Source organism: Cervus elaphus, chromosome 20 (genome assembly GCF_910594005.1).
Source record: "Cervus elaphus chromosome 20, mCerEla1.1, whole genome shotgun sequence".
Classification (NCBI taxonomy): Eukaryota; Metazoa; Chordata; class Mammalia; order Artiodactyla; family Cervidae; genus Cervus; species Cervus elaphus.
This window is the reverse complement of record NC_057834.1, coordinates 37,431,088-37,456,599: the sequence shown is the minus strand read 5'-3', so window position 1 is coordinate 37,456,599 and position 25,512 is coordinate 37,431,088. Positions and strand designations below refer to the sequence as shown.

The 25,512-nt window shown below is 52.9% G+C and overlaps 1 protein-coding gene across 2 annotated transcripts in view; it reads right to left on the bottom strand.

Moving 5' to 3' along the window:
• IQGAP3 (IQ motif containing GTPase activating protein 3) overlaps positions 1 to 25,512 on the bottom strand; it is a 39,273-nt gene that overhangs the window by 1,886 nt on the left and 11,875 nt on the right. For both annotated transcript variants that reach the window (XM_043878972.1, XM_043878973.1), the window contains exons 12-36: positions 23,825 to 23,988; positions 22,244 to 22,401; positions 20,428 to 20,549; positions 20,162 to 20,325; positions 18,756 to 18,846; positions 17,478 to 17,645; positions 17,245 to 17,384; positions 16,966 to 17,136; positions 13,507 to 13,590; positions 13,271 to 13,342; positions 13,100 to 13,169; positions 10,121 to 10,329; positions 9,270 to 9,422; positions 8,813 to 8,976; positions 8,255 to 8,479; positions 7,266 to 7,406; positions 5,746 to 5,830; positions 5,084 to 5,316; positions 4,591 to 4,723; positions 4,387 to 4,489; positions 3,715 to 3,841; positions 2,371 to 2,458; positions 1,389 to 1,601; positions 771 to 937; positions 379 to 480 (exon numbers count right to left, since the gene is read on the bottom strand). In XM_043878972.1, the coding sequence (XP_043734907.1) occupies positions 379 to 480; positions 771 to 937; positions 1,389 to 1,601; positions 2,371 to 2,458; positions 3,715 to 3,841; positions 4,387 to 4,489; positions 4,591 to 4,723; positions 5,084 to 5,316; positions 5,746 to 5,830; positions 7,266 to 7,406; positions 8,255 to 8,479; positions 8,813 to 8,976; positions 9,270 to 9,422; positions 10,121 to 10,329; positions 13,100 to 13,169; positions 13,271 to 13,342; positions 13,507 to 13,590; positions 16,966 to 17,136; positions 17,245 to 17,384; positions 17,478 to 17,645; positions 18,756 to 18,846; positions 20,162 to 20,325; positions 20,428 to 20,549; positions 22,244 to 22,401; positions 23,825 to 23,988 (3,547 nt within the window). The remainder of the gene's footprint in view (positions 1 to 378; positions 481 to 770; positions 938 to 1,388; positions 1,602 to 2,370; positions 2,459 to 3,714; positions 3,842 to 4,386; positions 4,490 to 4,590; positions 4,724 to 5,083; positions 5,317 to 5,745; positions 5,831 to 7,265; positions 7,407 to 8,254; positions 8,480 to 8,812; positions 8,977 to 9,269; positions 9,423 to 10,120; positions 10,330 to 13,099; positions 13,170 to 13,270; positions 13,343 to 13,506; positions 13,591 to 16,965; positions 17,137 to 17,244; positions 17,385 to 17,477; positions 17,646 to 18,755; positions 18,847 to 20,161; positions 20,326 to 20,427; positions 20,550 to 22,243; positions 22,402 to 23,824; positions 23,989 to 25,512) is intronic.

Below are 25,512 nucleotides of genomic sequence, written 5' to 3'. Positions count from 1 at the left end.
GCTGCTCAACCCAGGCAGTGCTGCGTGCCACCCAGAGCCAGGCTTCCCTTGTGTCATTCCCTCTCTCTCTTTTCCTCCTTCCAATTTTACTTCTGCTCAGCACACCTCAGCCCTTTTCTCTGGCTGGCCCTAAAACACTGTTTTCTCTTCCAGGATGCTTTCCCAGCATCCTGTGCCTTGGGGCGTCTAGCACTGTGCCAGACCACGCCCACTGCCTTCACTCTCTGTCAGGAGCTGTCCTGTCTTCCCCATCATCCTAATAGCTCTTTCAGGGCAGGGACCATGCTTCTCCTCCCCTCCCATCCAGTGCCCAGCCCAGAGATCCCCCCTCCGCCTCCCAGGTTAGGGCCTGACATTCTGCCCTCCAAAGACACATACTGAGAGGTGGGAAGATCTTCAATTTCCACCAAGACACCCTTCTCCAGGAGCTGGGCAGCCGTGTAGTGGAGAGATACCTGCTTCTTCCCTTTCCCAGAACTCCTGATGAAGAAAAGGCCCAGACGGTTCATTTAACAAACTCTTCAACACCAAAGACACTAATTCTCTCGGTGGCTGGTAGAAGCAATCAGAGCCTGAGGAAGACTCCTCACTGGTGGAAGACACTTGAGCCCAAGACTCTATGAGGGAGACTCGAAGACTGTCAGGAAGGGACCACGCTGTGCTGGGGGGGAGATGTCTGTTCCAAAGCTGGCAAACAGTGGGGCAAAGGTCGACATGGGTGGGAGGAGAGGTCATAGGTCACCTTCAGAGTGCAGGAAGGGAGCACCTACTTGGAGCTGGGGGCCAGGTGGTCCAGGCAGGCCCGGATGTACTGACTGTAGTAGTCGCCCTGCTCCTCATAAAAGGTGGTCTTCATGCTCAGGCCCTGGAGAGTGGCCTGGAGCTTCAGCAGCTCTGCTTTCCTCCGTTGCCGACGCTTGCGCTGGTTGCGGATGTCCTGGGGGTGGGGGACCAAGGGAGGGGTGAGTCGACCCTTCCTGGCAGGAGAGCCTCAAGGCCTGACTCAGGCCCAAGAACAACTTACTGTGAGGATCTTCAGGACAAGCAGGAAGAGGAAGACTTTAAGGCAGTTTTCTCTAGGAGGAGAACAACCTCAAGGATCCCACCCCAAACCCTCAAAGGATGTTTCAGGGCCTCCCTCCTACTGAGGAGTAACAGTTCCAAAGCTTGCTTTTTAGTAAAAGAGCGTTCTAAGAACACTCCCTTCCCTGACTAATTTTGAGACCTTTCCTTCAAAAAGGCCGTTGGAAGTCACTTGGCCTTCCCCTGGCTGGTGACAATTTTGGGTGGGCACTTCCCAGGGAGAGGCCTGCCCTTGAAGTGTCGACACTATGAACATGCGCGCGCACACACACACACACATTCTCTCCCGCCCTCCAGACCGTTACCTTGGCCAGTTCGTCCACCAGCCCCTGGTAGCCGTCCCTGGCACTGACCAACCCCAGGCCCTCAAGTCGGCGCAGGTTCCGCAGGACACGCCGCTGCTTCTCTGCCAGCGGCAGGAGGGAGTGGGCTGTCAGCGAGCGGTGTCGTCGCAGAGGCTCCGGGGTCTGGGCTTCACAGGCCTGGCGTCGGCACATCAGCCGCTTGTGGGCTGCTTCCTGGGGGGCAGAGAGGCTGCAGGGGTCTAGTGGGTGCTGACATTCTGCCCCACCCACGGGTCCCCACCCCAGGGGTGGGATGGGTGGTGAACATCAAAGTGTACAACTTCATAGACACTGAAGGGCCCCTTGGGTCAGCACAGAGGACGAGTGGCCCAAGGAGACCCAGCAGGAGGACGGCATAAGGGAGTCCAGTGGACACTGGCTGAGACTTCCCAACGGTGGAGATTTGTGATGGCTCCAGGGGACCTGGGGGCATCTCCTTCCTTCTGTCTCATGGTTTTGGGACATGCCTCTACTCTCCACACCTGTGCTCTGGGAAGACCCTGGCTGAGCCTGTAATCCAGCTGGTCCAACTTGCCCCTGGCCTCCCACACTTAATCACCTTCTCCTGCCTTCAGGCCCTCAAGCGGCCCATTCCCTATGCTGAGCGCCGGCTCCTTGGTGCTCTTCAAGGGAGTCTGCCCAGTCTGCCTCTCTGCACCCCCGACCCCTCCGACCACTGACAGCAGGGCTGCAGCAGGACTCGTTTTCCTGCAGGGCTCACTCTTGTTTCAGTGGGGAGTAGGGAGGAGGTGCAGTCTTGGGACTCTGCAGCCTGAGGGTCTCTGGGGGTTAAGGGCAGAGGCCTCAGCTCCCCAGAGCTCGCATGACTGGTGAGCAAGGTGTCTGCTTGAGGCCAACTGTGGACAAGGCCCTGGGAAAGGAACCAGCCACGCTGGAGGGGGCGGTGGATGAGACAGGACCTGGGAGCCAGCATGCCACTCACCTCCTCCCTGGAAGCCGAGAGGGATAGGATCTCCTGGAGGGAGTCTCCTGGGTGGAACTGCATGATGTCAGCCAGCATCTGCTTGGTGCTGCGGAAGGAGGGGAGTGATGGGGGAGAGGTGAGGGATGGGGCAGGGTCTGGCCTGGGGCTGGCGACGGAGCTGCAAGTAAGTAGCCCTGCCCTGCATGATGGCTGCTCAGCATGGCTGGAGGTAAGGAAAGAAAGCAAAGCGGGGAGGTGTTATGAAGAGAACGTAACCAGGAGGAAGACCCGGGTGGACCGATGGCCTGTGACACCGAACTACCACGTCTGAACACACTGTACTCTCTTATGCCTCTGTGTCCTCTGCCTACAACGCCTCCCACAAATGACCTTCTTTTGAGTCCTTTGGTTGAAGGATGCAGTTCTTCCTCTGTGAAACATTTTCCTATCCAGATGTCCTTCTGAGTTCTCATGCGCCTGACACCCACCTCCCTCTTGGTGCCCTCTGACGTGTGTTCACCTCTAGCCTGGCCCTGCTGTAAGGCCTTCCGTGGCAAGACAGAGCTGAACACCCAACTCATTGGTTTATTCCGTGAATGGATGTGTGGAAAGGCTGTCTTGTTGGCAGGGGGGTCCAAGTGGTGACCTGGCTCCTCTTTTGCCTAGATGACCAGCCCGGGCCTACCGGGGGTCCTTCCTCACATTTGCAGACATGGGGTTGAATAGTTCCACACCCATCTCCTGACCACAGTTCACAAGGCCAGGGGATTGATTAGAATACAAGTTCCTTCACCTCCTGGGACTTTAGGTAAGTCACTTAGCTTGAGCTTCTTTCCTCCACTGGAAGGCAGGGAAACCATCATCTACCTCATTGTTTGTCCCTTATGTTAAATGAAGTGTAAGAAAGCATTTGGGGGGCTTCCCTGATGGTCCGGTGGCTAAGACTCTGTGCTCCAAATGCAGGGGAACCAGGTTCAATCCCTGGTCAGGAAACTAGATCTCGCATGCCACAACTAAAGATCCCACATGCCACAAAGAAGATTTCGCATGGTGCAACTAAGCTCTGGCACAGCCAGATAAATAAACAAACAATAAAAACAGGCAAGCATTTGGTAGACAGCACAACACGCAAACAACCATGCTGCCAATGTCCTAACGAGTCCTTTGCCTTCAGCCACAACACGGAGCCAAAAGCTGAGGCCGCCAGAGGGAAAACAGCTGAGGCTGCAGGAAGGGGAAGGCCAGTCAGGCTTTGGGGAGAACTTTCTGGAGGGTAAGAGAGGCCGGGAAGAAGGCAGGATGGCCGCTCCAGAGCGGCTCGCTGGCCCGGGGGGTCCCAGGGGGCCGAGGCTGTGCTCCCACCTCAGAAGCAGGCTCTGGGTGTTGGTGTCGTCAGCGTCAGTCTCCAGTCCTTCAAACTTGTTGGTGAGAGTCAGGGACACTTCTAGCTTGCTCAGATCCACGTTCCCATCCGTAGCCACATTCTCCCCTGAGGCAGGTGAGGAAGGAGAGAGACTAGAACACGCACAGATGGGGCCATGCTGCTCCACATGTCCCTCTTCCAGGAAGCCTTCCCACTGTCCCTCTGACCACCCTGAACCCTCAAGCCCTGAGCACCAGCAGAAGGGCTGACACCCACGGAGCTACCCCTTGTGTCCTTGGGGCTGTGCCTCTCCAGGCCGGGAGCGCCTCCTGGCTTTCTTCTATCTGTCCCCACCTGCCCTGCCCTTCTGCCTCTGGAAGCCAACTTCCTTCCATTTCACAGCTCCTGAAATCTACCCTCATCAGAGACACATTTTGGGACCCAAAACAGGCCATTATCCCTCTGTCCTATCTCACGTGACTTAACATCACATTTATGTGATGGCACAGGGTCTGCTACATCAGTCTGCGTCCATCTCAGGACCAGAGGGAGAGAGGGAGTGTGTAGCCAGCCTCCTGCCACACATCCCAGACTGAACAAAAACTCGAGAGGGCATCTTCCAAGGCCCTGCTCACCTGCCCGCCCGCCCCAGTGTCAAGGGTGGCACGCACCGATGAGGCCAGGGACAGTGGGCAGCTCCCCAAGGTCCTCCAGGAGCTCGTGCAGGGGGTCTCGGTGATCAGGGGCGATCCAGTCTTGGTGTTCCAGCAGCAGCTACCGGATGGAGGGAGTAAAGGAGACACAGAGTTTGAGCCAGGCCCTCCTTCCAGGGCCAGCCCACCCACCCATTGCCCCGAGCTTGCACAGGCCCTCACCCTGTGCGTGTTGACGAGCTCCCCCATGGTGATGTATACCATGGGTTTGGCCACAGCCACCATGTCCGAGTACTCATCCACTGCAAAACGCTCCTCTGGCTCTAGCACCTGGCAGGCTCGGCAGATGAACCTCCTAGCTCCAGAGGAAAAGCATGTGAGAGGGTGGGGCGGTCCGGCTCCCCCCTCATGTTCTGTGCCCATCAGCCTTTCTCCCACCTTGCCAGTGGCTGCTCAAGCCAACTCTGCCCCCTATCCGCTGCCTCACCTCTCCCGAGTGGCCCCCTCAAATCAGCTTCCTTCAATAGCCCTCTTTTCTTTTCACTGGGAATCCTTCCAACAGTCTATCCTCCAGCCCACTAACTATCCTCTGTGCCTCCCCTCCTCACAGATTTGAGAGAGTGAGTTGTGCGTGAAAGGAAGTGGTTTGTGAAAAGAAGACAGGAAGAGGAGGAGAAGAAGGAAACGGAGAGGAACAGGAAGCCGGGACCGAGACCTGAACTTGAGGTGCGTCTCTTCCAGATAGTCATTCAAGACGCGCAGGTGCTGGCTCTCCCTGGAGAAGGCCTTGCCGGCCGCAGCATGCTGCAGGACCTGAGCCACAGCCCCCAGGGCGTGGCGCTGGGGGGCCGCCAGCGCGCCGCCCGCTGCCATGGCCACAATGTCAAAGGCGTCGGGGGCCACAACAGCCGGGTTCAGGAAGCGATAGTACAGGAGGTTCCCCACCACCTGAGGGCAGAGGAGACGGCCGTAGAAGCGCCTGTGGTCCACCTCCATTGCCCCGGCCCCGCTCTCCCAGCTCAGCAGGTTGGAAGGACCCCCTGGGTCAATCCCATCGTTGTATAGAAAACAGACCCAGAGCAGCCCAGCAACTTGCTCAGGGTCACGCAGCAAACGTTCGCCACAGCTGGGACTGGAACCCGCTCTGACAGGCCCAGGGTTGTCTGCTGTTAGCCCCTGTCCTGAACGCCTTCCCATCTGCCACCTGAGCCCTGTTGGTGAGCCAGGCTTGACTGACAGGGTGGAGAATATTCGCCTTCTTGGCTTTTTATAGCATAGGCTTTTTTTTTTTTGGTCCTTTGGTCTCATTCTGGGGGTTCACAGCCAACATCAGGGCAAAGCAGGGCTCTCAAGGTGGGGATGGGCGACAACACTTGCCTTATGGATCTCGTTCTCTGTGGCGTCGGGGAACTTCTCTGCCAGAGTTGTCTTCAGGACCTTGGCCACGTATCGCATCCCGTACCTGGGGCCAAGCAATAGGTGCACTATGGCCCTGCCCCCACCCCAGCGTGAGGGCCTGAGTGCCCGCCTCTCCTGCCCTGGGCATAGCCACACCAGAGCTGGCCCTCCACTTCCCACAGCCAGCTCCCTGCTGCCTCCTCCAAACATCTCTGGGCCTTGTCCCTCCCTCATGCCCTTGTGTCAGCACCCAGGACCAGGGCCCGGCCAGCTCTCACAGAGCCTCTAGCCTGTCCCCAGAGCCTCTTCTTTGGCCCCCTTTAGTCTCCCCTGGGGACACCCCAGATCCCAGTGTCCATCCTGCCTTCCCCACAGAAGCAGCTTGAGCCTGTACGTTAGGTGTCTGACACCTACAGCCAGAACCCCGCCCCAGGACAGCCCGGGAGGCTCTGTTATCACAGAGCATCTGTGAGGGCCTGGTCTGGGCTAAAGGCAGGCCCAGGAGGACAACGAACTGGAGTAGAAGCATCTGGTCCTGACTCCACCACTAACCAGAGAGGTCAGCTCAGGCTACTGTGCTCCCCTTACAAGTTTATTCCCTGGTCTGGAAAATGGCACTGTTCATTCTTGCCCTCTCTATCTCCTAGGGCTTTCGTGAGGCTCAAGAAAAATTGTTTTTGTGAAAGTAATGGTAGAGTACAATTCAAACGGCTTCCGTAGTGGCTCAGACAGTAAAGAATCTGCCTGCAAGGTGGGAGACCTGGGTTCGATCCCTGGGACCGTATTATTATTATTCCTATTATGGATGTGCCACGTACAAATTTAATTAAATACTTTACAAAGCTATTGCCTCCTCCTGGGGTGCCAGGGAGAGAAGTTTACAGCTCACTGTGTGCTTTCCTTTATCAGTCCTAGGACAATCTTCTCTGAATCCTAATTGTAAACCCTTAATCCAGTCTTCCAGGTCTGGGGAGCAGGGACATGAGCTCTGTGGGCTCCCCTCTCCCGCATCCCCACCTTGCCCCAGGCACCAGTGAGTACCAGAAAGGGTGGTTGGCTGAGTGACGATCTAGAGGAGACCCACCTTGTCAACATTTTCAATCATTTGCTTTTCAGAAAATAATTATTGACTAAATTTTAAGAAAGGAAAGGACTTTTATGAAGCGCTTTACTGGTGTGAAGTTTTCTTATTTTTGACTCCACAGACTGAAAAATTTTATATTTTCCACCACTTACGTTCAGACAATCACATGTCCCCATAATCACTTGAGGTTCCTTTCTCTGGCCCAGGGATGTCTTGACTGCCCACTAGATCCATGTGTGCTATAATCCAGGACAAGTCTCTAGCACGGGCTTCGAGCCTTCTCCACCCACCTCCTGGAAGCCCTCGAGCAACCCCAGCCCAGTTTCCCTTCCTGCCTGCCATCCTTCAGGACTGCTCTGCTCTCCCCACCATGCCCGAGCCCCCCGGAGATCCATGCCTAGGCTGTTGCACATACGGAATTTGGTCCACAGATGAGATGATGGCTGCAAGAAACTTATCAGTCACGGCGAGGAGGTTGCGGAGGGAGATGTCCAGTCGTCTTTGGACCTCAGGGTGGCTCAAAGCCTGCTCTGGGGTGACATCATAGGGGAGGTGGCTGTGGGCAGAGAGAGACAAGCTATCAGCCAGAAACCCCTCCCAAGGTCTCCCCTTCCTGAGGCTCCACCCCTTAAACTCATCTCACAACAAGATCTCATACATCCTTGCTGAGGGCAGCCCAGGGTTTAGGCCAGAATAAGAGAAAGGACTCAGAGAGGACTAGAGTGATGTGGGTGGAAGAAGGGATGAAGCACCTATGGGGAGGTGGAAGAGTGTAGGAGGAAATGGAGGGCCTGGGGTCTGTGGAAAGATCCCAAGGGGAACCAGAGGAGACCAGGGCTGCCCTGTACAACTCTGGTAGTTGTGGGGATGGTGAAGGCTGGGCCAGGGCCTTGCAGTACCCGCCCCCATATGCCTGTGTGCCATCCAGAGAAGCCACTAGCACTGCCTACTCTCCTCCGTGGCTCCATCTCCTTAGGTCCTATGCACCTCAGTTACTGCCTCCAATCTGAAGGCCAATTTATTTCTTCCACTACCTCATTTGCCTATTCATCTATAAATCTGAATATTCAGTTATACGCCTATCAATAAGGAGTCCTATCCCAGCTCCCAGTATATCTGACAAATCATTTGCAAGCACTGACACAGCAATTATACATATTTGCATATTCATCTGGGCTTACTCCACGTTAAGCGCACCAGGTCCGGTGTCATTTACATCAGTTCCATGTTAATTACCAGAGGGGGTCTAAAAGGCTACCTTATTTCATCCTATAGGGCTGGTGTCATATTTGCATAAATCAGCAAGCTCATTTATATGCCACCTTCAAAGCACACTCAAGCTTCCCCAGTGAGGCCCAAGACCAAGCTGATCAAAGACAGCGCTCCCTCTGCCCATCTGCCCACCTGCGCTGCCCTGTCTGGGCCTCAGTCTGGTTGATCCAGCTCTTGTATAGGTGGACAGGGTCTGTGTGGACGCTGAGCATCTTGTCCTCCAGCACGTCTTGGATCACCTTGCCCAGGATCTCCCGCAGGGCACTCTGCCCCCGCCCGTTCCGATAGAATCTCACCACCAGCCTCACCACAGTTGGGTTGCCTGTCACCATATCCTGGGGCTGCTCCACCTTTGACCTGTGGATTAAGAGGTCATTGAAGCTGGTCTCCTGCCTTGGTATAGAAGAGCTGCTTTTCCTTTTGAGATTTTATTTAAAGCTTGCGTTGGCATCCCTCTTTTTAAGGACAGTCCTGTTACCTCTGTCTCAGCTGTGATGTTAACATGTCAGCACGTGTCCTCCCCCCGGGCTGTCCCAAGAGATGCCTTGCCTCCATGGGAGGCAGAGAAAAGAGGTCTTCTGAGTCCATTTCTACCTTCAAACCTCAATAAATTGTCACCTTATAAAGGAGCCAACAGTGGCATCTCTTAATCCCTTCTCTTCCCATTTTTTTTGCTTCCGGAAAACCTACTTGATTTCCTCTTGGAGTGCTGCCTTGAACAGCTGGAGCAGGAGATAGGCCTCTCGGCTGTTGGAGGCATAGTTGTACAGACTGAAAATCACTGACTCCATGAATTTGGTGGTTTTGTTCTGAGGCATCTGAAAGATCAGCTTGGCCAGGTAGATGGGTTGAGTCTGAAAGCAATGGGGAGATAGGAATGGCTGATAATGTACCTCAAGGACTAGTGACCAGAGAAAGAAAGGCTTTGCTGACTGGAACGAGGAATAGAGAGCACTGCTACACTTTCTCAGGGGTACTAGGAACATTACAGACAAATGAAAGGAGGCAGTCTCTTTCCCTGGGCACAGAATATTAGGATGGCAGGAAAGGACTCCTGATATGCAGGCAAGGGCTTAGACATGAAGGCCTCAGGTCCCAGGGCCTCAGGAGAGAATACAGATGTCTCCTCCCAAAGCCCTCTGCTCACCTGGAGCAGGTAGAAGAGGTGTTGGTAAGCTTCTAGCTTCTGCCGTTTCTCTTTGCTCAGCGACTTTAATCCCTTCTGCTTATCCAGAACCATCATATCCGACAGCTGTTCCTTATTCTTCTTGGTCAGCTTCTTGCAGTGGGAGACCACTTCCTGCCGGAGCGGGGGAGCAGGTGATGCAACCCATCCAGGCCAGCACAGAACACAGAACATGTGGTCTAGAGTCAGTGCTTTGAAGAGCCTGGGCTTTCTGCTGTTCAAGGTATTCAAGGCATGAGCCAGGGGAGATAAACGGTTCTCGGATGAGGAAGGGCCTCCTACTGTCCTGAGACTCCACCTGGCATCTCTGCTCTCACCAGGTGAGTCTCCAAAGAGACATGGGTTGCAGGACTGAGGCGCCAGGTCTGTTCATTCCTGCTCTTACTTCTCATTAGCCTGTTGTACAGAGTTGAGGTGGAGATATTGCTGCGTCACTTCTACCTCATCACAGCATACATGTGTGGTAACTGACAGGTTAAGGAGCTTTCATATCTATTTTTACATTTGCCCTGGTGAGCACTCTCATTATTCCCACTTTACTAATGAGGAAACAGACCGAGAGGTTAAACAACCAGCCTCCAGTCCCATCACGAGGAGTCAGCAGAGCCAGGCATTACAATTTTATGTCCAGTGCTCTTTCCATTATATCATGTGCCCCCAACAAATGACTAGAAGGGCAGAGGACCGCTGGAACAAGGACCTGAGCCAGATGATAAAATCTAGACATTCAGAAAATATCTGATTAGCAACCAGAGAGTGGCCAGCATCAGCTCTCCAGAGGCCGCTAGCTAGATTTCAGGTGGGCCCCTCACCTGCAGGGTGATTCGATTCTTCACCAGCAGGCCAATCTTAATATCCATGAGATTGAGGTCCTGTTCCAGCTGCTGATTGGACCGGATCTTCCTGACCACCTCTTCCTGGAGCTTCAGCAGCTCTGCCTCAGCCAAGAAGTCCTCCTGGCTTTGATTCAAGAGGTGGGCAAATCTGCGTACCACACTGAGTGGGGGATGGGGTGTGTGGACTGGCCGCAAGAGAAGCAGTGTCAGGATTAGACATGTCCTCACCAGACACTTCCTCGCCGCCCTCTTCCCCAGTAGCCCCACCCTCAGTGTCCATGCTGCTTGAAGCTAGCAGGTACCCAACTCCAGTTCTTTTCTAATAGTTCTGCCTGCACTTGGAGGGCAGTGGGCAGCCTCCCAGCCAGTCCTGTCTTTGAACTCCTTGTCTTATAACCAGGGGGGACACAAAAGCTGCCTTCCTCTGCCTGGGCTCCCCCCACACCCCAACCTGGGCCTATCTCAGTGCCATCTCACCCCCAAGTCAAAGCCCTAGCAGCCTCTGTTCAGTTCAGTTCAGTTTGGGCCCCCCTATTCTGATTCATTCCCCACTCATTCCAGCTCGACTTACTCATCCTTCATCCTGAGTTCACTTCCACCTATCAGCCTCCACTCAGCCCTGCCTGACCTTCACGCAACAATGGGTTTTACAATATAGGGAGATCAGAGCTAGATGGATTCTCCTTGAATCTCTTTTGGAATGAGCATTTGAGCAAAGAAGAGTCTCGGGGCTAAGCTACAGGGAATAACAACAAATATCCTGAATATTTATTGGAAGGACTGATGCTGAAGCTGAAACTCCAATACTTTGGCCCCCTGATGAAAAGAACTGACTCATTGGAAGAGATCCTGATGCTGGGAAAGACTGAAGGCAGGAGGAGAAGGGGACGACAGAGGATGAGGTAATTGGATGGCATCACCAACTCAATGGACATGAATTTGAGTAAATTCTGGGAGTTGGTAATAGACTGGGAGGCCTGGCGTGCTGCAGTCCATGGGAGTTGCAGAGTTGGACATGACTGAGCGACTGAACTGAACTGACTGAACACATACAGTTTTCACTATGGAACAGAAACTGCTCTAAGTGCTTTACATACTTTATACACTGTAACTTACTGATGGGATCACTCAGGCACAGAGAGAGTAAGTAACTTGCCCTAGGCTACACAGCTAGTAAGAAATAAAAGGGTGAGATGTGGAAGATGAACAAAACTAGGCCTGGTCCTTAAAGGCTATTCAGTGAAGGAAGCAGACAATTAAACAAGTCACTACAGTGTGGTTTAGTGCTCTGCGAGGGGCAAGCATGGGGACCTTTGGGAAAGTAAAAGCGTGCCACCAAAGGCCATGTCTGGAGCATGGAGTGGAGGGTGCAGGGGGTGAGGGGAAGGGCGGGGGTCAGTGAGGCCAGAGGTGCAGGAGAGGCTGGGTCAGAGAGTTTCGGGAGCTGCACTTAGGAGGCTGGACTTTATCCCCAGGGCAGTGAGGCATCCTGACATGTTTTAAGAAGGAGAGTGATAAGATCACAAGGTTTAATAAACTAATCTGGCTACTGCATGGAGGACAGATCTTTGAGGAGTGAAGAGTGGTGGAACCAAAGACAACTGATGGCATCTTGAATTCAAGGAGATACAGCACTTAACTCATTTGATCCTCACAACAACTCGACCTGATCCTTATCTCCATTTTATAAGTGAGAAAGTGGAGGCAATAAAGAAGTTCAGTAACTTGCCTAGGGCCACATGGCTAGGAAGTGGCAGCTCCCTACATGGAGTGGGGGGGTGGGGTGTGGAAACAAGTTCTTCCAGAAAAACTATAAACTAAAGAAGAAAAAGAAGATAAAGGATGCCTCCAGGGCACCTGTGTTCATGCAACAGCAAGACAGAAAACAGAAATGGCCAAGCTGGGGAGAGGTAAGGAAGGAAAAGCAGCTAGTTGCCCAGAAGCCAATGGGCCGAGTTTCTGTGGTCAGAGAGGTGCCCAGGCATCCCTGCCACAGGGCCAGGTGAGAGGAGGGACTGAGGCGGTGCAGGAGACGATTCCTGGACAGTGTACACAACCCTGAAGCCCAGAAGCGTAGTCTCGGGCCCGGGAAGGAAAGGGGCCTACCTCTTCAGGAAACCCAGGGTTGGAGGCCTACCTGGAGATGGACCACTAGTCCACTTCACCAAAGGGAGGCAGACTTCCAAGGCTGGGTTTCTGGGCTTTGACACAGGAATCAAGAGGGCCCTGAAGGACCTCTGTAAGACTTTAGAGGGATATTCAACTATTGGGAACCATGGGGCAGGAAGATGGAACCCGCTCAAGTTCCCCAGGACTGCAGAAAGGACTCCAGGTCTGCCTTCCTGTGGGTTGGGCCACTAACCGGGGAAGAGTCATGGGTCAGGGAAGAGGGCAAAGTGGGGAAAGGCTGGAACTATAGGGAGAAGAGCCTTTTCTTCCCTTTCCCCTTCTCTCTTCTTTTTTGCTTTTTTGACTTGTGTCATAGTAAGAAGAAGAAAATCAAAGCCTGGTACAGACAGGAGCTGGTTCAAGGGACTTTTCCTGTGATAAGGCTATCTGCTGCTGGGGTGGGGCAGGGAGGCTTTTGTCACCAGCCCTGTTCCACATTCCTGCACAGACAACTAGTACCTCCCCCTAACCTGCTGTGTGGCTCCAGGAGGGATACCTGGACCTGCCTGACTCGCAGGGGACTCCTACCACTCCCAGCAAACTGGGGGACTGGCAAAGGCAGGAGCACACCTCCTCACTCCTCGGCCCACTTTGGGTCCTATGGTGCATGCTCAAGGTTGTAGGTGTTAGCTGGTGGTGAGAGAAAGGCTCAGGAAGGTCAGACCACTTCTCCACGGCCCCAGTTTAAGGGGTGGTATGGCTTTCCGCCTCGTTCACTGCTGAAAGCCAGGAAGCTCGCAAGGACAGTCACTTGCATAGACAGAGGAGGGAAACCAGGCACTTTACCTAACATCCTGTAGTCATCCCGGGCTTTCCTGGCTCGGAAAAATGCCTGGATCTTCACGATGGAGTTGACCTGTCATGAATGCAGATGGAAAAAGGACTGTTGGTGGCCCCTGCCCTGGTTTCATGGACAAAGGTGGGGTCCGGGGACAAGGGGAGCAGAATGACACTCACATTCTTCTGGAAGTAGCCCAGACGCTTCCGGTATCGCCTCCGAACTGCCCACATCCGGGCCCAAGCCTGGATCTGGGGGCAGAGACAGACTGACTCAGAGCCCCAGGCTCAGGGCCCGCCCTTAGACCCAGGCCAATTCAGCCTCCTCTAGAGCTCATGGGAGGTGAGAAGACTACAAATGGTCTTCAGAGGGTCCTTTAAGAGAGCCAGGAACCCACCCAAATCACGGGAGCTACCTTGATTACAGCATTTGTGTTCGCTTTTAAATACTGCAACCGTTCCAGGTAAATCTTCCGCTGTCTGTAACCACGCCAATGAGCCTGCCAATCAGAAGGGGGAGAAAGATGACCCCAGCTGGTCCTGACTGTCCTGAAAAGCTTGTGGGAAAAGCCTCATTCTGGACTCTCCAGAAAAGAGTGGTGGGGAGGTAGGAAAGGAGAATGGAGAGGCAAATTTGGCTCTGTCCTCAAAGAACTGCCAACTTCAAGGGGAAGACTAAATATCTGCATGTAGCCACTCAAGCCCTCTGCCACCCTCCCTGGACCCAGCAAACACGTACACGCGCACACAAATTCTGACGTGTGCACTATGCAATCAAACATACATTCATAACCAACACCTCCTCACAGAAACAAGTGTTAAGACACAAGCTTAAAAGATATCAGTAAAGCATACACTTACCAACTTCACCACAGCATGTACCATATCCCCTGCGACATACTCATCCACCCATAAAAATACTACCCATAGGACTTCCCTGGTGGTCCAGTAGTTAAGAATTTGCCTTGCAATGCAGGGAATGTGGGTTTGATCCCTGGTCAGGGAACTAACATCTCACATGCCATGGAGCAACTAAGCCTTCGTGCTACACCTAGAGAGTCTGTGATCCGCAATGAAAGACCTTGCATGACACAGCGAAGATCCTGCGTGCTGCAATTAAGATCCAGTGCAGCCAAATAAATACGTTTTAAAAAAACCTACCCACACACTATCACACAATCCGAAGTCTGGAGACGTGAATGGTGGCACGGCTGGAAAGTGTGTGCCGGCACAGAGCTGTGTGCCCACCATCTCTGCCAGTGGCCATCTGGGCAGCTAGCTGGTCATTCATGCTCTCATAACTCACGCTTCTCTTCACAACTCTACCACTTAGCTCTGAACCTCAGGCCTAAGCAAATCTTCCCTCCAAGGTCCCCAGGAATTCAGCTGTCAGGCTGATGGCCTTTCCTCGCTGACTAGTCTGCTACAAAGGCGTCTCAATGACCCTCTCCTCAATAATCACACTCGCTTTGGTCTCTAAGACACAAATCTCATGACTCCCGTCTGTTCTGGTGTCCTTCCTGTGGGCCTTTTCCCTTTCACCCCAAGCTTGTGTGAATTTTCCTAAAACACTACTTGGACCATGCTTCTCACAGCCCCAGAGTTTCCAGGAAATCTCCACCATCTGACCCCACACTCCTCTCTGACTGTCTGTTGGGTCCTGCTTCCTTACACCTCAGACATTTCACTTTCTTCTAAACATGCCTTACAATCTGCTGCCCCATACCTTTGTCTGTCTATGCCCTCACCCCAGCCCTATCTCTACCTACTGATACCTGTCTTTTAAGGCACACATTAAACTTCTCCTGGGTGCTCAGACCCTGGAGGACACTCTGCCGCTGATGATGTCATGGTTTAATGTGTCAAGTGCATTGACTTTCAGGGACTTCCCTGGTGGTCCAGTGGTTAAGACTCTGTGCTTCCAGTGCAGGGGGTACGTGTTCAATCCCTGGCAGAGGAACAAAGATCCCAGATGCCATGCGGCACAGCCAGAACATTTTTAAAAAGAGCATCCCCTTTCAGCCAACTGCTCTCCCAGCCTTTCCTAAAGCCAACTCTCCTGGCCAGCCTTTCCCCCTAAGACCTACACCATCCTTCTGTTGGGAAAGGATATAAAACAGGTAGCTTGGCCCCATGGCACCAGCTGTCCCTTCTGGAGCCTAGAGCCCAGGGAGCCCTAAGTCTATGTCCTTTCTCAGCACTCCTTCCCCTCCCACTCCCCTACTGCCTGACATACTGCTAGTTGTTACAGGGAAAGACGGAGGGGTCTCCTCTCTGCTCTTACCACCCACCCATCCCCACATGGCTTCTCCTTCAAGAGAGAAGGTCTCTCAATTTGGATTGGTGAGAATTCAGGACCCTGACTGGGGTCCCAGCCAGGGTCAGAGCTCTCAGGAGACCCAGGCTGCTCCATTTCTGACTCTCACTCTCCCTCGCTGGAGAGCAGGTGGCCTGGGGTTCCGGCCCCACCTCCCTTCTCTGCCTCCCAGACCCAGGCCAGAGTCAGCACAGCCCTAGGATGGGTGGCAAACTCACCTTCTGACTCTGTCCCCTTTCCCACTGTTGGTGTGGCTTCTCTGCTCCTTAGCTGGTGTGAAATTCCAGGCTGCGTTCAGGAGGATTGATTCAGACACTAAATGCTGATGGCTAAGGTTCTGAGTTCTGGGATCAATGCCCCAAAATTTAACATCTCATAATGGCTTTCACCAATAGAGCATGTCCCCGCACTAAATGCTACATGTAATTTTCCTGCTTTACCCTCACAATCAGCATGAGGCAAGAACCATCACCATGAATAAGGAAACCGGTGCTGGCAAGGGCTTCAGTAAGGTACCTAAGGGTAATAGGACCAAAATGCAAACTGCAGCCCCAGGATCTAACACCTGCACTCTCAGTGACCACATACCCCATATCTTCATTGAGGGCATTGGCCCATCTCTGAGCCTCTGGCTCCCTCAGGGTTCTCTGCTATTATTTTTGTGTCCCCACTACCACAACATCGAACACCCAATGTATTCCAGTTCCTGCAGAGGAAGAGACGTGAGCACGCATCTGTGTCTCACACACCATCTCTCGCCCTTGCCCAATGCCAAATGGTATGCTTTGCAGATACTGGGCATTTGGAGGTATTCATGAAATAAAGTCTTTACACAGCCCACCTTGCCATGAGACCCTCCAGGTCACGTCTGCCTGAAGAGGCCTCTGTTTGCTCAGCTCCCACTGTTCCTGGCTTGGAAAGTGCCTCAGCCCAAGGCCTCGTGCCTGAGTGACTTACGGGTCGGTCTCAGAGGCTACACTGGACCACCCAAAGGTTGGAAGAATAAAAATGGAAAGGGTTGGCTGGAGAGAAAGGTAGAAGTTCTTTCCCTAAGGGATTCCATCCCTTTTCTGTTTAACAATCACCACTACCATCTCTTCACTACTCCTTTCTAGTCCTCCTGGTGTCTAAACCCTGATGTCGTGGCTAAATCTTGTTCCACTCTCTCTGTGGGGAAGCTAAAAAGCAGCTCTCATACCCTCTGGATGGTATGATGATAACAACAGTAACTAGCATTTGCCCATGTTCTTGCCTATCTGCCAGATACTGTTTAAATGTACTTTAGATATCACCTCATAACACCCTGGAAGAGCGGTGCTACAACTTTCAGATGACTAGTTTTCAGATGACGAAACTGGGAGAGAGTAAGTAATTAGTTAACATGGTGGAGAGGGGATTCAAACCCAAGTAGTCTGGGCTCTAGCATCCATGCCCTTAACTACTACTGTACAGAGGCCAAAAGACCATCCCAACTCCACTCAGCAAAGAAGAAGCAGGAGGAAACTCTGAACCTCAGAGAAGTCCAGCTCTGACACCTCAGAAGGCCAGAGTCTGCTACCTGGATCTTGACGACTGCTGGAAGCCAGGTCCTCAGAAAGTGGGAATGTTCAGCAAACTTCTGCCGGACCAGGAAGCCACGGAGGCGGGCCTGGAGCCGGATGATGAAGCCCACGTTGGCCTTCCAGAGCTGCTGGCGGTCATGGGCAGTGGTGACCTTGGTGACAGCTGACTGCAGAAGTAGAAGAAGAGAGGGCCTGTGGTGTCCTGGTGGGTGGGAGCCTCTCCCCCAGGAAACCTCCCATCCATGAGCCCTCTCTCTCACAGGGGCCCCACCAACCTGGATCTCCTCCCGAGTTAGGTGGGAGGTGTTGAGGCGGCAGCCAGGGGGTTGCTCCCAGGTCCCCTGGAAGGTCCGCAGGTGAAAGTAGTAGGTAGTACCATCCTTCATGTCATGTTGAACCCAGAGTGCTGTATCTCCTAAGCAGAAGCCAAATAAGCAAAGAAGGCTCAGAGAAGATGAGAGGTAACTGGGGCTGGCCAAGAAGGGGAGAGGCAAGGTGAGGCCACTACCTGGGCGCTGCTTCTTTGCCATGGCATCTTTTAGGAGCCGCTGGTAGCCATCGGCACAGTCGGGAACCACTCCTCGGAGGCCCACGGAAGGGTTCCTTAATACCCGTTCTGTCTGGGCTGCTTTGCCCTCCTTGATGGCTTGATTGATGGCGGCCACACCAAGAGCCACTAACAGGGGTATAGAGAGGAAGTGGTCAATTTTCTCTTGAGCCCCTCCCACAGGCTCTGTCCTGTCTGTTGTGAAGGAATCCAGAGAAGGAGGACTCAAAATCATGCTGTGTGATGGAAGGGACAAGGACATCCCAGGATGGACGGATGAACAGCAGCAGCATGCAGCTGTGTTTAAAGGGAAAGGGAGCCATCCAGGAAGGCTTCCTGGCAGAAGGCAGCATGGGGCCGGCTGTTGTTTAGTCACTGAGTCGTGTTTGACTCTTCTGCAGCCCCATGGACTATAGCCTATCAGGCGCCTGTCTATGGAGTTTCCTAGGTAAGAATACTAGAGTGGGTTGCCATTTCCTCCTCCAGGGGATTTTCCGGACCCAGGGATCAAGCCTGTGTCCCCAGTATTGACGGGCGGATTCTTTACCACTGAGCCACCAGGGAAGGCAGGGCTGGACTAGAGCGTGGTAAAAGGAAGGCTTGTACAGAAGTTCTGGGGCAAGACATGGTCAGAGACACCACAGCACAGTTTCATAGGAGGAGAATAAAGTCTAAGAAGTGGGGGGAATTGATGCAGCCCTTGCCTTCCAGTCACTAACAGACACACAGATGGATTCCAGACCCTGAGAACTAACATCAGCAGCATCCCACACAAGAACGGCAGTGTCTGTGCCGACCTGGCCCTTACTTTTCCTCAAAGCCAACCCCTCTTTGCCAACTTCGAGACTAAACATTCTCTAACCAGAGCTAATTGCTGAAACCCAAACTCAAGCTGCCAGTAGAAAATGGGATGGATTTTCGGCCCCCACCTGTTTCACACGCTCACACTGCAGGAGGAAAGTGCACACAGGAAGGCATAGGAGGCAGTGGGTGGACCAGGGGCTCTCGACTCCAGAGGATTTCCTGCCCAGCTGACTGCTAGGAAATCCATCCTATGGTCAAAGCAGCAGCCCTCCTGTTCTCTTTCTGGCCTGCCTCCGCAAATCAGTTGAAATGGAGAAGGAGGTGACTGGGGAGGCTACCTGACTGTCTGGGCTCCCACTGAGCCCACATCTCCTCGCCTCCCCCAAACCCTCTCCCCTCCAGTACTGCCCCCCACCTCCACCCCGGCCCATTTACTTCTCTGGGCTGCATCTGTATCCTGGTTGGCTCTAACCACTTCCTGGCGGATCTCTTCCAGCCACAGCACAGCTTCGGGATCCCCTGTCGCCTGACAAATTGAGAACAATGGGATACGATGAGAGCTCAGGCTGGTCTCCCCAGGTTTCCAAGCCCAGGTGCCCAGGGGAGCCAAACTGCGGGCTGACTTGGGGAGCCACGGGGACAAGCAGCCTCTGTGCCCCTCTGGGGCCTGCATGGGCACAGCCGTGTGGCTCCCTTGGATTGCTGCCAGGCTCACAGGGTTCTTTCCCACCCTGCTTTCAGGCCATGCGTCAACTCAGCTGGGCCACAGCACCCCAGAACCCTCTTAAACCTTCAGCATCCACCACGCTCCCAATAGTTCCCTTTCCTGCCCTTGTGCCTCAGCCATGTCCAGGGAGAGCCCACATCGGAGGGTGATGGGCTCTGCCCACTCCTCCTCCCTGTTCCCGTAGGCCTCAGCACACAGCTTCTCGGGCCAGTCCTGACCCTGACCTCCACCTTCCCCTCCCCATGCCTCCCCATGCTCCTCTGCCACCCAGGTCAAGGGAGCCTGTGCCCTCCTCGCTGTCAGGCTTGTACCCTCCCTAGATTTACCCAGCCCCAACCCCAGACTCTACTCCCTCCCCACTCTCCTCATTCATAGATGAACTTTCTGAACTAACATTTTATTGAGCACTGGTGTTCCAGGCAGTGTTCTAAAGCACTTATGAACTAACATTTGTAAAGTACATAAGACAAGATTTGGCACAGGGTGAGAACTCGATCAACATTAGCTGGTGTCCCTGTCATATTATCGCACCTAAACCCTATATCTCTGAGGTAAGTTTATTATTATCACAAGCTGGTAGGTGAGGAAACTGAGGCCCAGAGAGGGTAAGTAACATGTGAAGGGTCAGATGCCAGGATCCAAACTCAGCTAGTCTGGCTTAGGACTAGTAGCCCTCAGCCACTCTCTATGCTACGCCCTACTCCGGGCATTACAGGCTCAAAACCCTGCCACATTCATCAGCTCACTTGGTTTTTCATCCCCATTCCAGTAGGGAGGTAGGACCAGGGCATGTAGTATTTTACAGATGTATAAGGAGAGCTCAGGGACGTTAGGGATTTGCTGTAAGTCACACGGTCACTGAGCGTCAGAACAGGGAATGCAGCCTGGGTTCTCAGCCCCCCAGACCTGTGCCCTTCCCACACCCAAGGTGCCCACCGGTCACTCTGTGCTGTCAGCTGGGGCTCTGCCCTTCTTCCCCAAGGCCAGATCAGAAACCCCCTGCTTCCCACCCCCAGAAGGGACCATGTCCAGCAGACTGGCTTTCCCAGGGTGCATACTGGGCAGGGGATATTCTTCCTGTGCTGGTGACCAACCCAGCCAGCCCAAACCTCACCTGGGCCTTCCGCCTTTTGGCCGCCACAAGGAGGAGATGGTACCGAGTGGCAACAGGCAGGCTGATATCATCCAGGCCGGCAGCAGGAAGCAGAAGGGAGGAGAGGGTCTTCTCAGGGTTGTCCTGGTCCAGAGCCTCGTTGATGAGGCTGACCGCAAGGACCTCTGGGAAAGGGAGAGTGAGGTGGGCGGAGGGCCCAGACTTACGGCTAAAGGGTGGGGCTGTCCGAGTTGGGCCGTCATCCCCCTGTCCTGGACTCCACTCACGATCGGTCTCTTCCTGGACCTGGGCGTTGACCTGGCTCACTGCAGCCTGTAGGTCATTCCAGCTCAGGAAGGCCCCGTCCACTCCACGTATCTGTCGCAGCTTCACCAGAGCATCAAAGTACCTGGCCGCCAGGTGAGTGAGGATGAGGGGGGAGCATGTGCACCACCAGCCAGAGGCCAGGGGAAACTCCTGGACTTTCCTCGCTTGGCCTCCAGGACATCACATTCTCCCGGTTCTCCCCTCACCTCACAGGCTGCCCTTTCTGAGTCTCCTCTGCTACCTCCTCCTTCACCTCCAAGCACAGAGCATCCCAAGACTCAGTCTTCAAGCCTTTCTCCCGCCATACTCACATTCTAAGTGATCTCACCTAATTTCATGGCTTGAAGCACCATATGCTAATGACTCCCCAAAGTACACCTACAACCATTCATAAATGCCATCGGCCTGCTCAGCATCTCCACAGGAATGTCTAACACTCACCTCAAGCTGAGCAGTTCACATCTGAACTCCTGATTCCCCCACTTGGTCTGCATCTTCCACAGTCTTCTCCATTTTGGTAAATATTCGCTCCAAAAATATTCTCAGGCCAAAAATCTTGAAGTCACACCTGACTCTCTCTCACACTCCATATCCACCACATAACCAAATCCTGTCAGTTCAGCTTTCAGAATATATCCAAAATATGGCTCCTTTTCACCACCTCCACCGCCATGGCCCTAGGCCAAGCCTCCATCATCTCTTGCCTGGATTACTCCAATAGACATTTAACGGGTCTCCTTGCTTTTTCCCTTCTAACCCATAGTTGAGATTCTTGGCACAGCAGCCAGAGTGATCCTATTAAAAGTAGATCGCATCACCTCCCTCCTCACTCAGATCCCTCCCATGGCTTCCTCCTCACCTGGAGCAAAAACCAGAGGCCTACATGGTCAGGTCTCTGAGGCTTCACCTCCCATTATTCTCCTCCCCTCCTTCCACTCCACCTCATGGTCTCCCAGTGTTCTCTGAACACACCAAGGACACTTCTTTTTCAGAGTCTGTGCTACAGATAGCTCATGGCAATCACTTATGCCATTTAGGTCTCTCTCAAAATGACACTCTTACCGAAGAGGCCTTCTATAACCATACCACGTAGCAGACACAAACCACCCTTACCAGGTCCACATCCTTCATCCTCTCTGCCCTGTTTTATTTATCACCATGCATGCTATGCTTAGTCGCTCAGTTGTCCGACTTTTTGAGACCCCATGAACTGCAGCCCGCCAGGCTCCTCTGTCCACAGGATTCTCCAGGCAAAAATATTGGAGTGGGTTGCCATGCCCTTCTCCAGGGGATCTTCCCAACCTAGGGACCAAACCCAGGTCTCCACAATTACAGGAGGATTCTTGACCGACTGAGCCCGTTTATAAAGGGAAAGGATAAAGGGAAGCCCGTTTATCACCATAGCGCTTCTAATCATTTAACGTATTTGCTTTTTTGCCTCTCTTCCTCTGCTAGCACAAAGTCAGATGACAGCAGGAACTGTGTTTTGTTCGCTATTGTCCCCAGCACCTAGATTAGTATCTGGCACATGAGTGGGTACTCAAACATTAGCAATGAAAGATTAAATAAATGGAGGAAAGAGGAATGACTATGAACCCAACCACTCCCAGAAGAAATATAGGTCAGGGAACTGCAAATAGACCCAGAGAGGGGGCCTGGGCCCAGGAACAGGACATCATGCAGAAGGCTAGCCTCCAAGCACAAGAACTTGGAGTCTTGGCTACACTCTCTCCATCACCCATCCCCTCCCTCAGTATGCGGCTACACCTCTCTTACCGCTGAGCGTTCTCCCTGTCCACCTCGGCCAGGCCCGTGGCGGGGCTCACCAGACTGCTCCAGAAGCTGCTAGCATCCTTGGCCTCCAGAGCCCGGTTGATCAGGACCACAGCTGAGAGCATCTCCACAGCCACAAAGAGCTCCTCCTGGGCCAGCTCCTGCAACACAGGGAGGGCTGAGTCTCCACGGGCTGGTGAAGGGCTGGGGGCCCAGCTGCCCTCCTGCCCCCAAGCCTCTCCCACATCCCAGAGTCTACATCTCAAAACCCCTATGGCCTAATCCACTCACTAATAATTAAACTTAATAATGCTTACGACGTATTCAATGTATAAGTACTTTGTGCACACTATCACTTAATTTTTCTAACAAGCCAAAGAGGTAAGTACCATTAATATCTCCATTTCACAGATGAGACCATAGTTAAGTAACATAAGTTAAACCTAACTGCCAGATACCAGAGCCCACACTCAACCAGTGAGTTCTACTGGTCCCTACCACACAGTGAGAACTGCAGTCAGCCCTGGGCACAGAGAGAGGTGTGCAATGCCACACACCGAAGGGCCCCTTTCCTGCCCAGTCTTCACCCTGAGCTCAGTCCTGTCTGGAGCACCCTTCCTGTCCTCTACAAACAGAATGCTGCAAATAACAATAATAATAATGGCTAAAACTTTCATGCCAGGCTAATTTCTAAGCACAGATGTTAACTCATTTAATCCTTACAACAATCCTATGAGATAAACATATTATTGTTCCAACTTTATACATGAATCGAGGGGCAGAGGAGGTAAATAGTTGGCTCAAGGTCACATAGCTGGGAAGTGGCAGAGCTGAAATTTAACTCAGGCAGTCTGGCTCTAAAGTCCACATTTGTCGCTATATTTTACTTCTTAGGACTTATTTTTTGCTTCCTTGTCATAGACTTCCTCACATTCACTGAGACCATCCCCTTCCCAGGTGCTGTGTCTGGACTTGAGGCTCTGTAAATGCTTGCTGTGGGGAGGATTCTCTGTTGAGACTCCTCTCTTCCAAGAAGACTTCCCAGGTTTACCCCAAGCTCTGCCCCCTCTATTCTCCTGTGAAACTGTCTTCCGTTCACATCATCTACAGCTCCCTCCCGGTCTCTGCTTGGACCCTCAGATGTGTTCTAACTCCTCCAGCAGGCTGGGAAGGCCCTATCACTTCACTGTCAGAGAAGCCGTATGGACGAGGGGAGGCGGGATAGCAGAGTGGTAAAAAGCATAGGCTTCAAGTACACTCGGCTTTGCATGCACTCCCAGCAGTGCCCGCTATAGCCGTTTGGGGCAAATTACTTAACCGCAGCATCTGTTTCTTCATCTCTAAAATGGAAATAATACTTATCCTATAGGGTTCTTTTAGCATTAAATGAGTGTTTAAAGCAGCGTCTGCTCAAAGGTATTTGCTATTATAATATACTCAGGATGGCAAGGATGGTAGCCCACCTCCCACCCCTAGTCACTTGCCAGCATTTAACAGTGCCCTCGGGGGTGCTCTGGACTGACTGCTCTGATCCCTCCAGCTGCTTGGGAACCTGAGAGCTGGACCCTCATTTCTAGGGCTTACCCCCTGCTGCTGCTGCCGGAGCACTGCCAGCTCCTGCTGGTACACAGCCGAGGCAGAGGGGTACACTGGAGGCAGCTGGGCTTCTGGGCACATCAGCTCCTTCACAGTGTCAGCTGCCACTCCCCTCCGGATAGCTTTGTTGATCCTCTGCACAGCCCGGAGCACTGCAAGGGAGGAGAGAAAGGCCGTGGAGGCTGGCCCTTTCCACTCTCCTAGCTAAATAGGTTCTGGGGGCAATCTCTGAGTGGAAATGGCTTTGAACCTCTGCTAGGTTCCAAATGTATTTCTAAATGTTCAGGAGGAAAAGGGGCTGGGTCACTTTAAGAAGAGGTTCTCGAAGAAGCAATTTGTCAGGCCTAGAAGTTGAGTAGCTCAGCAGGTAACAAGGAGCGGCTGTCACAGACGAGGTGAGTTCCTAAGGTGGCAAGCGCAAGACTGACAGGAGGTTATGGAGCGCAGCTAAGATGAGGTTGGTCAAGAGGCTCCAGAGACCGAATCTTGATGACAGTGCGGAGGAACAGGGAACTGGCTTCAAGGCAGAGCCATTTGGGCTGCAAAGGGGCCATGGTGCATCAATGTAGTTTTAGTTTTCAAATGCTGGGGCTTATAAAATGCCAGGCAGATATGGGTATTGCCATCAAGGAGCACAAAATCTACTGGAAAAAAATAAGGATACAGAATTACTACACAGCATTGCTGTCATTGCTGTGAAAGGTACTTCCTTTCTGCACTAGTACCCTGGCAGTGCAGGGGAGGAGGGACTTCAGGGGAGAGAGGAGGAAGATTTCACAGAGGAGGAAGCTGTGAGGCAGCTCTGCAGGACATTTTCATCTGGTTTCCATCGGTGACAATGTGGGGGGCCTGGCGGTGGGCAAGGCTGGGGCCATCAAGCAAGAACAAATTGTCTGACTCGGCTGGGCTGGTGGGATGTGAAGAGAAGGGTTGGAGAGATACTCGGAAAGTCTCACATACCAGGAGAAGGAGGAAAAGAGACTCAAGTCTTGGAGAAATATGGAAGAACCCGTGAAGGTCTGAAGGTGCTCAACAAAGAAGATTAGATCAGATTTGTCAGATTACTCTGGCATGAGGAAAAGAACTGAGCGATAAGGCAGGCCACTAGCCAGGAGTGACCTGGGGGCTCTGCAGAGCCTGCCAGACAAACGTGAAAGGTGACCGAGCAAGTCCAGACAGAGGCAAGCATTCGCGCCAGGTATGCTGTCCACAGGCCTCTGCAGGACGCTTGGGGCTCTATTTTTCTTCACACTTGCTCTCCAGGTTGATCCCCTGGGAGGGAGACAATCACTAACTCGCATTCTTTTACTAAAGAATTATATTTGTATAGCATATTTTTAAGTGAAACTGAGCTACATCACAAGTTTCTCTCTCATCTGGGCCATCACTATATTTTGGAAGCCAAAGGAACACAAGCAGGTTGAAACGGTCAAAATACAGGGCAAGTGCTTACAAGGAAACTGCCTGCCCCAGGAGTTGAGCCTGGTGCAGAACTGACTGTCATTATCTCCAAGGCCTTAATGAATTTAACTGTAGCATCCCTCTAGGGAGCCAAGAATAGGGCATACTAGGTGGCGGCTGGAAAATGGAGCAGAAGTCTGCGCTGCTCTACACAGAAGCCAGCCAAGGAATTACATACTCTTCCAAGAACCAGGGATACAGCCAGACCAGATCTC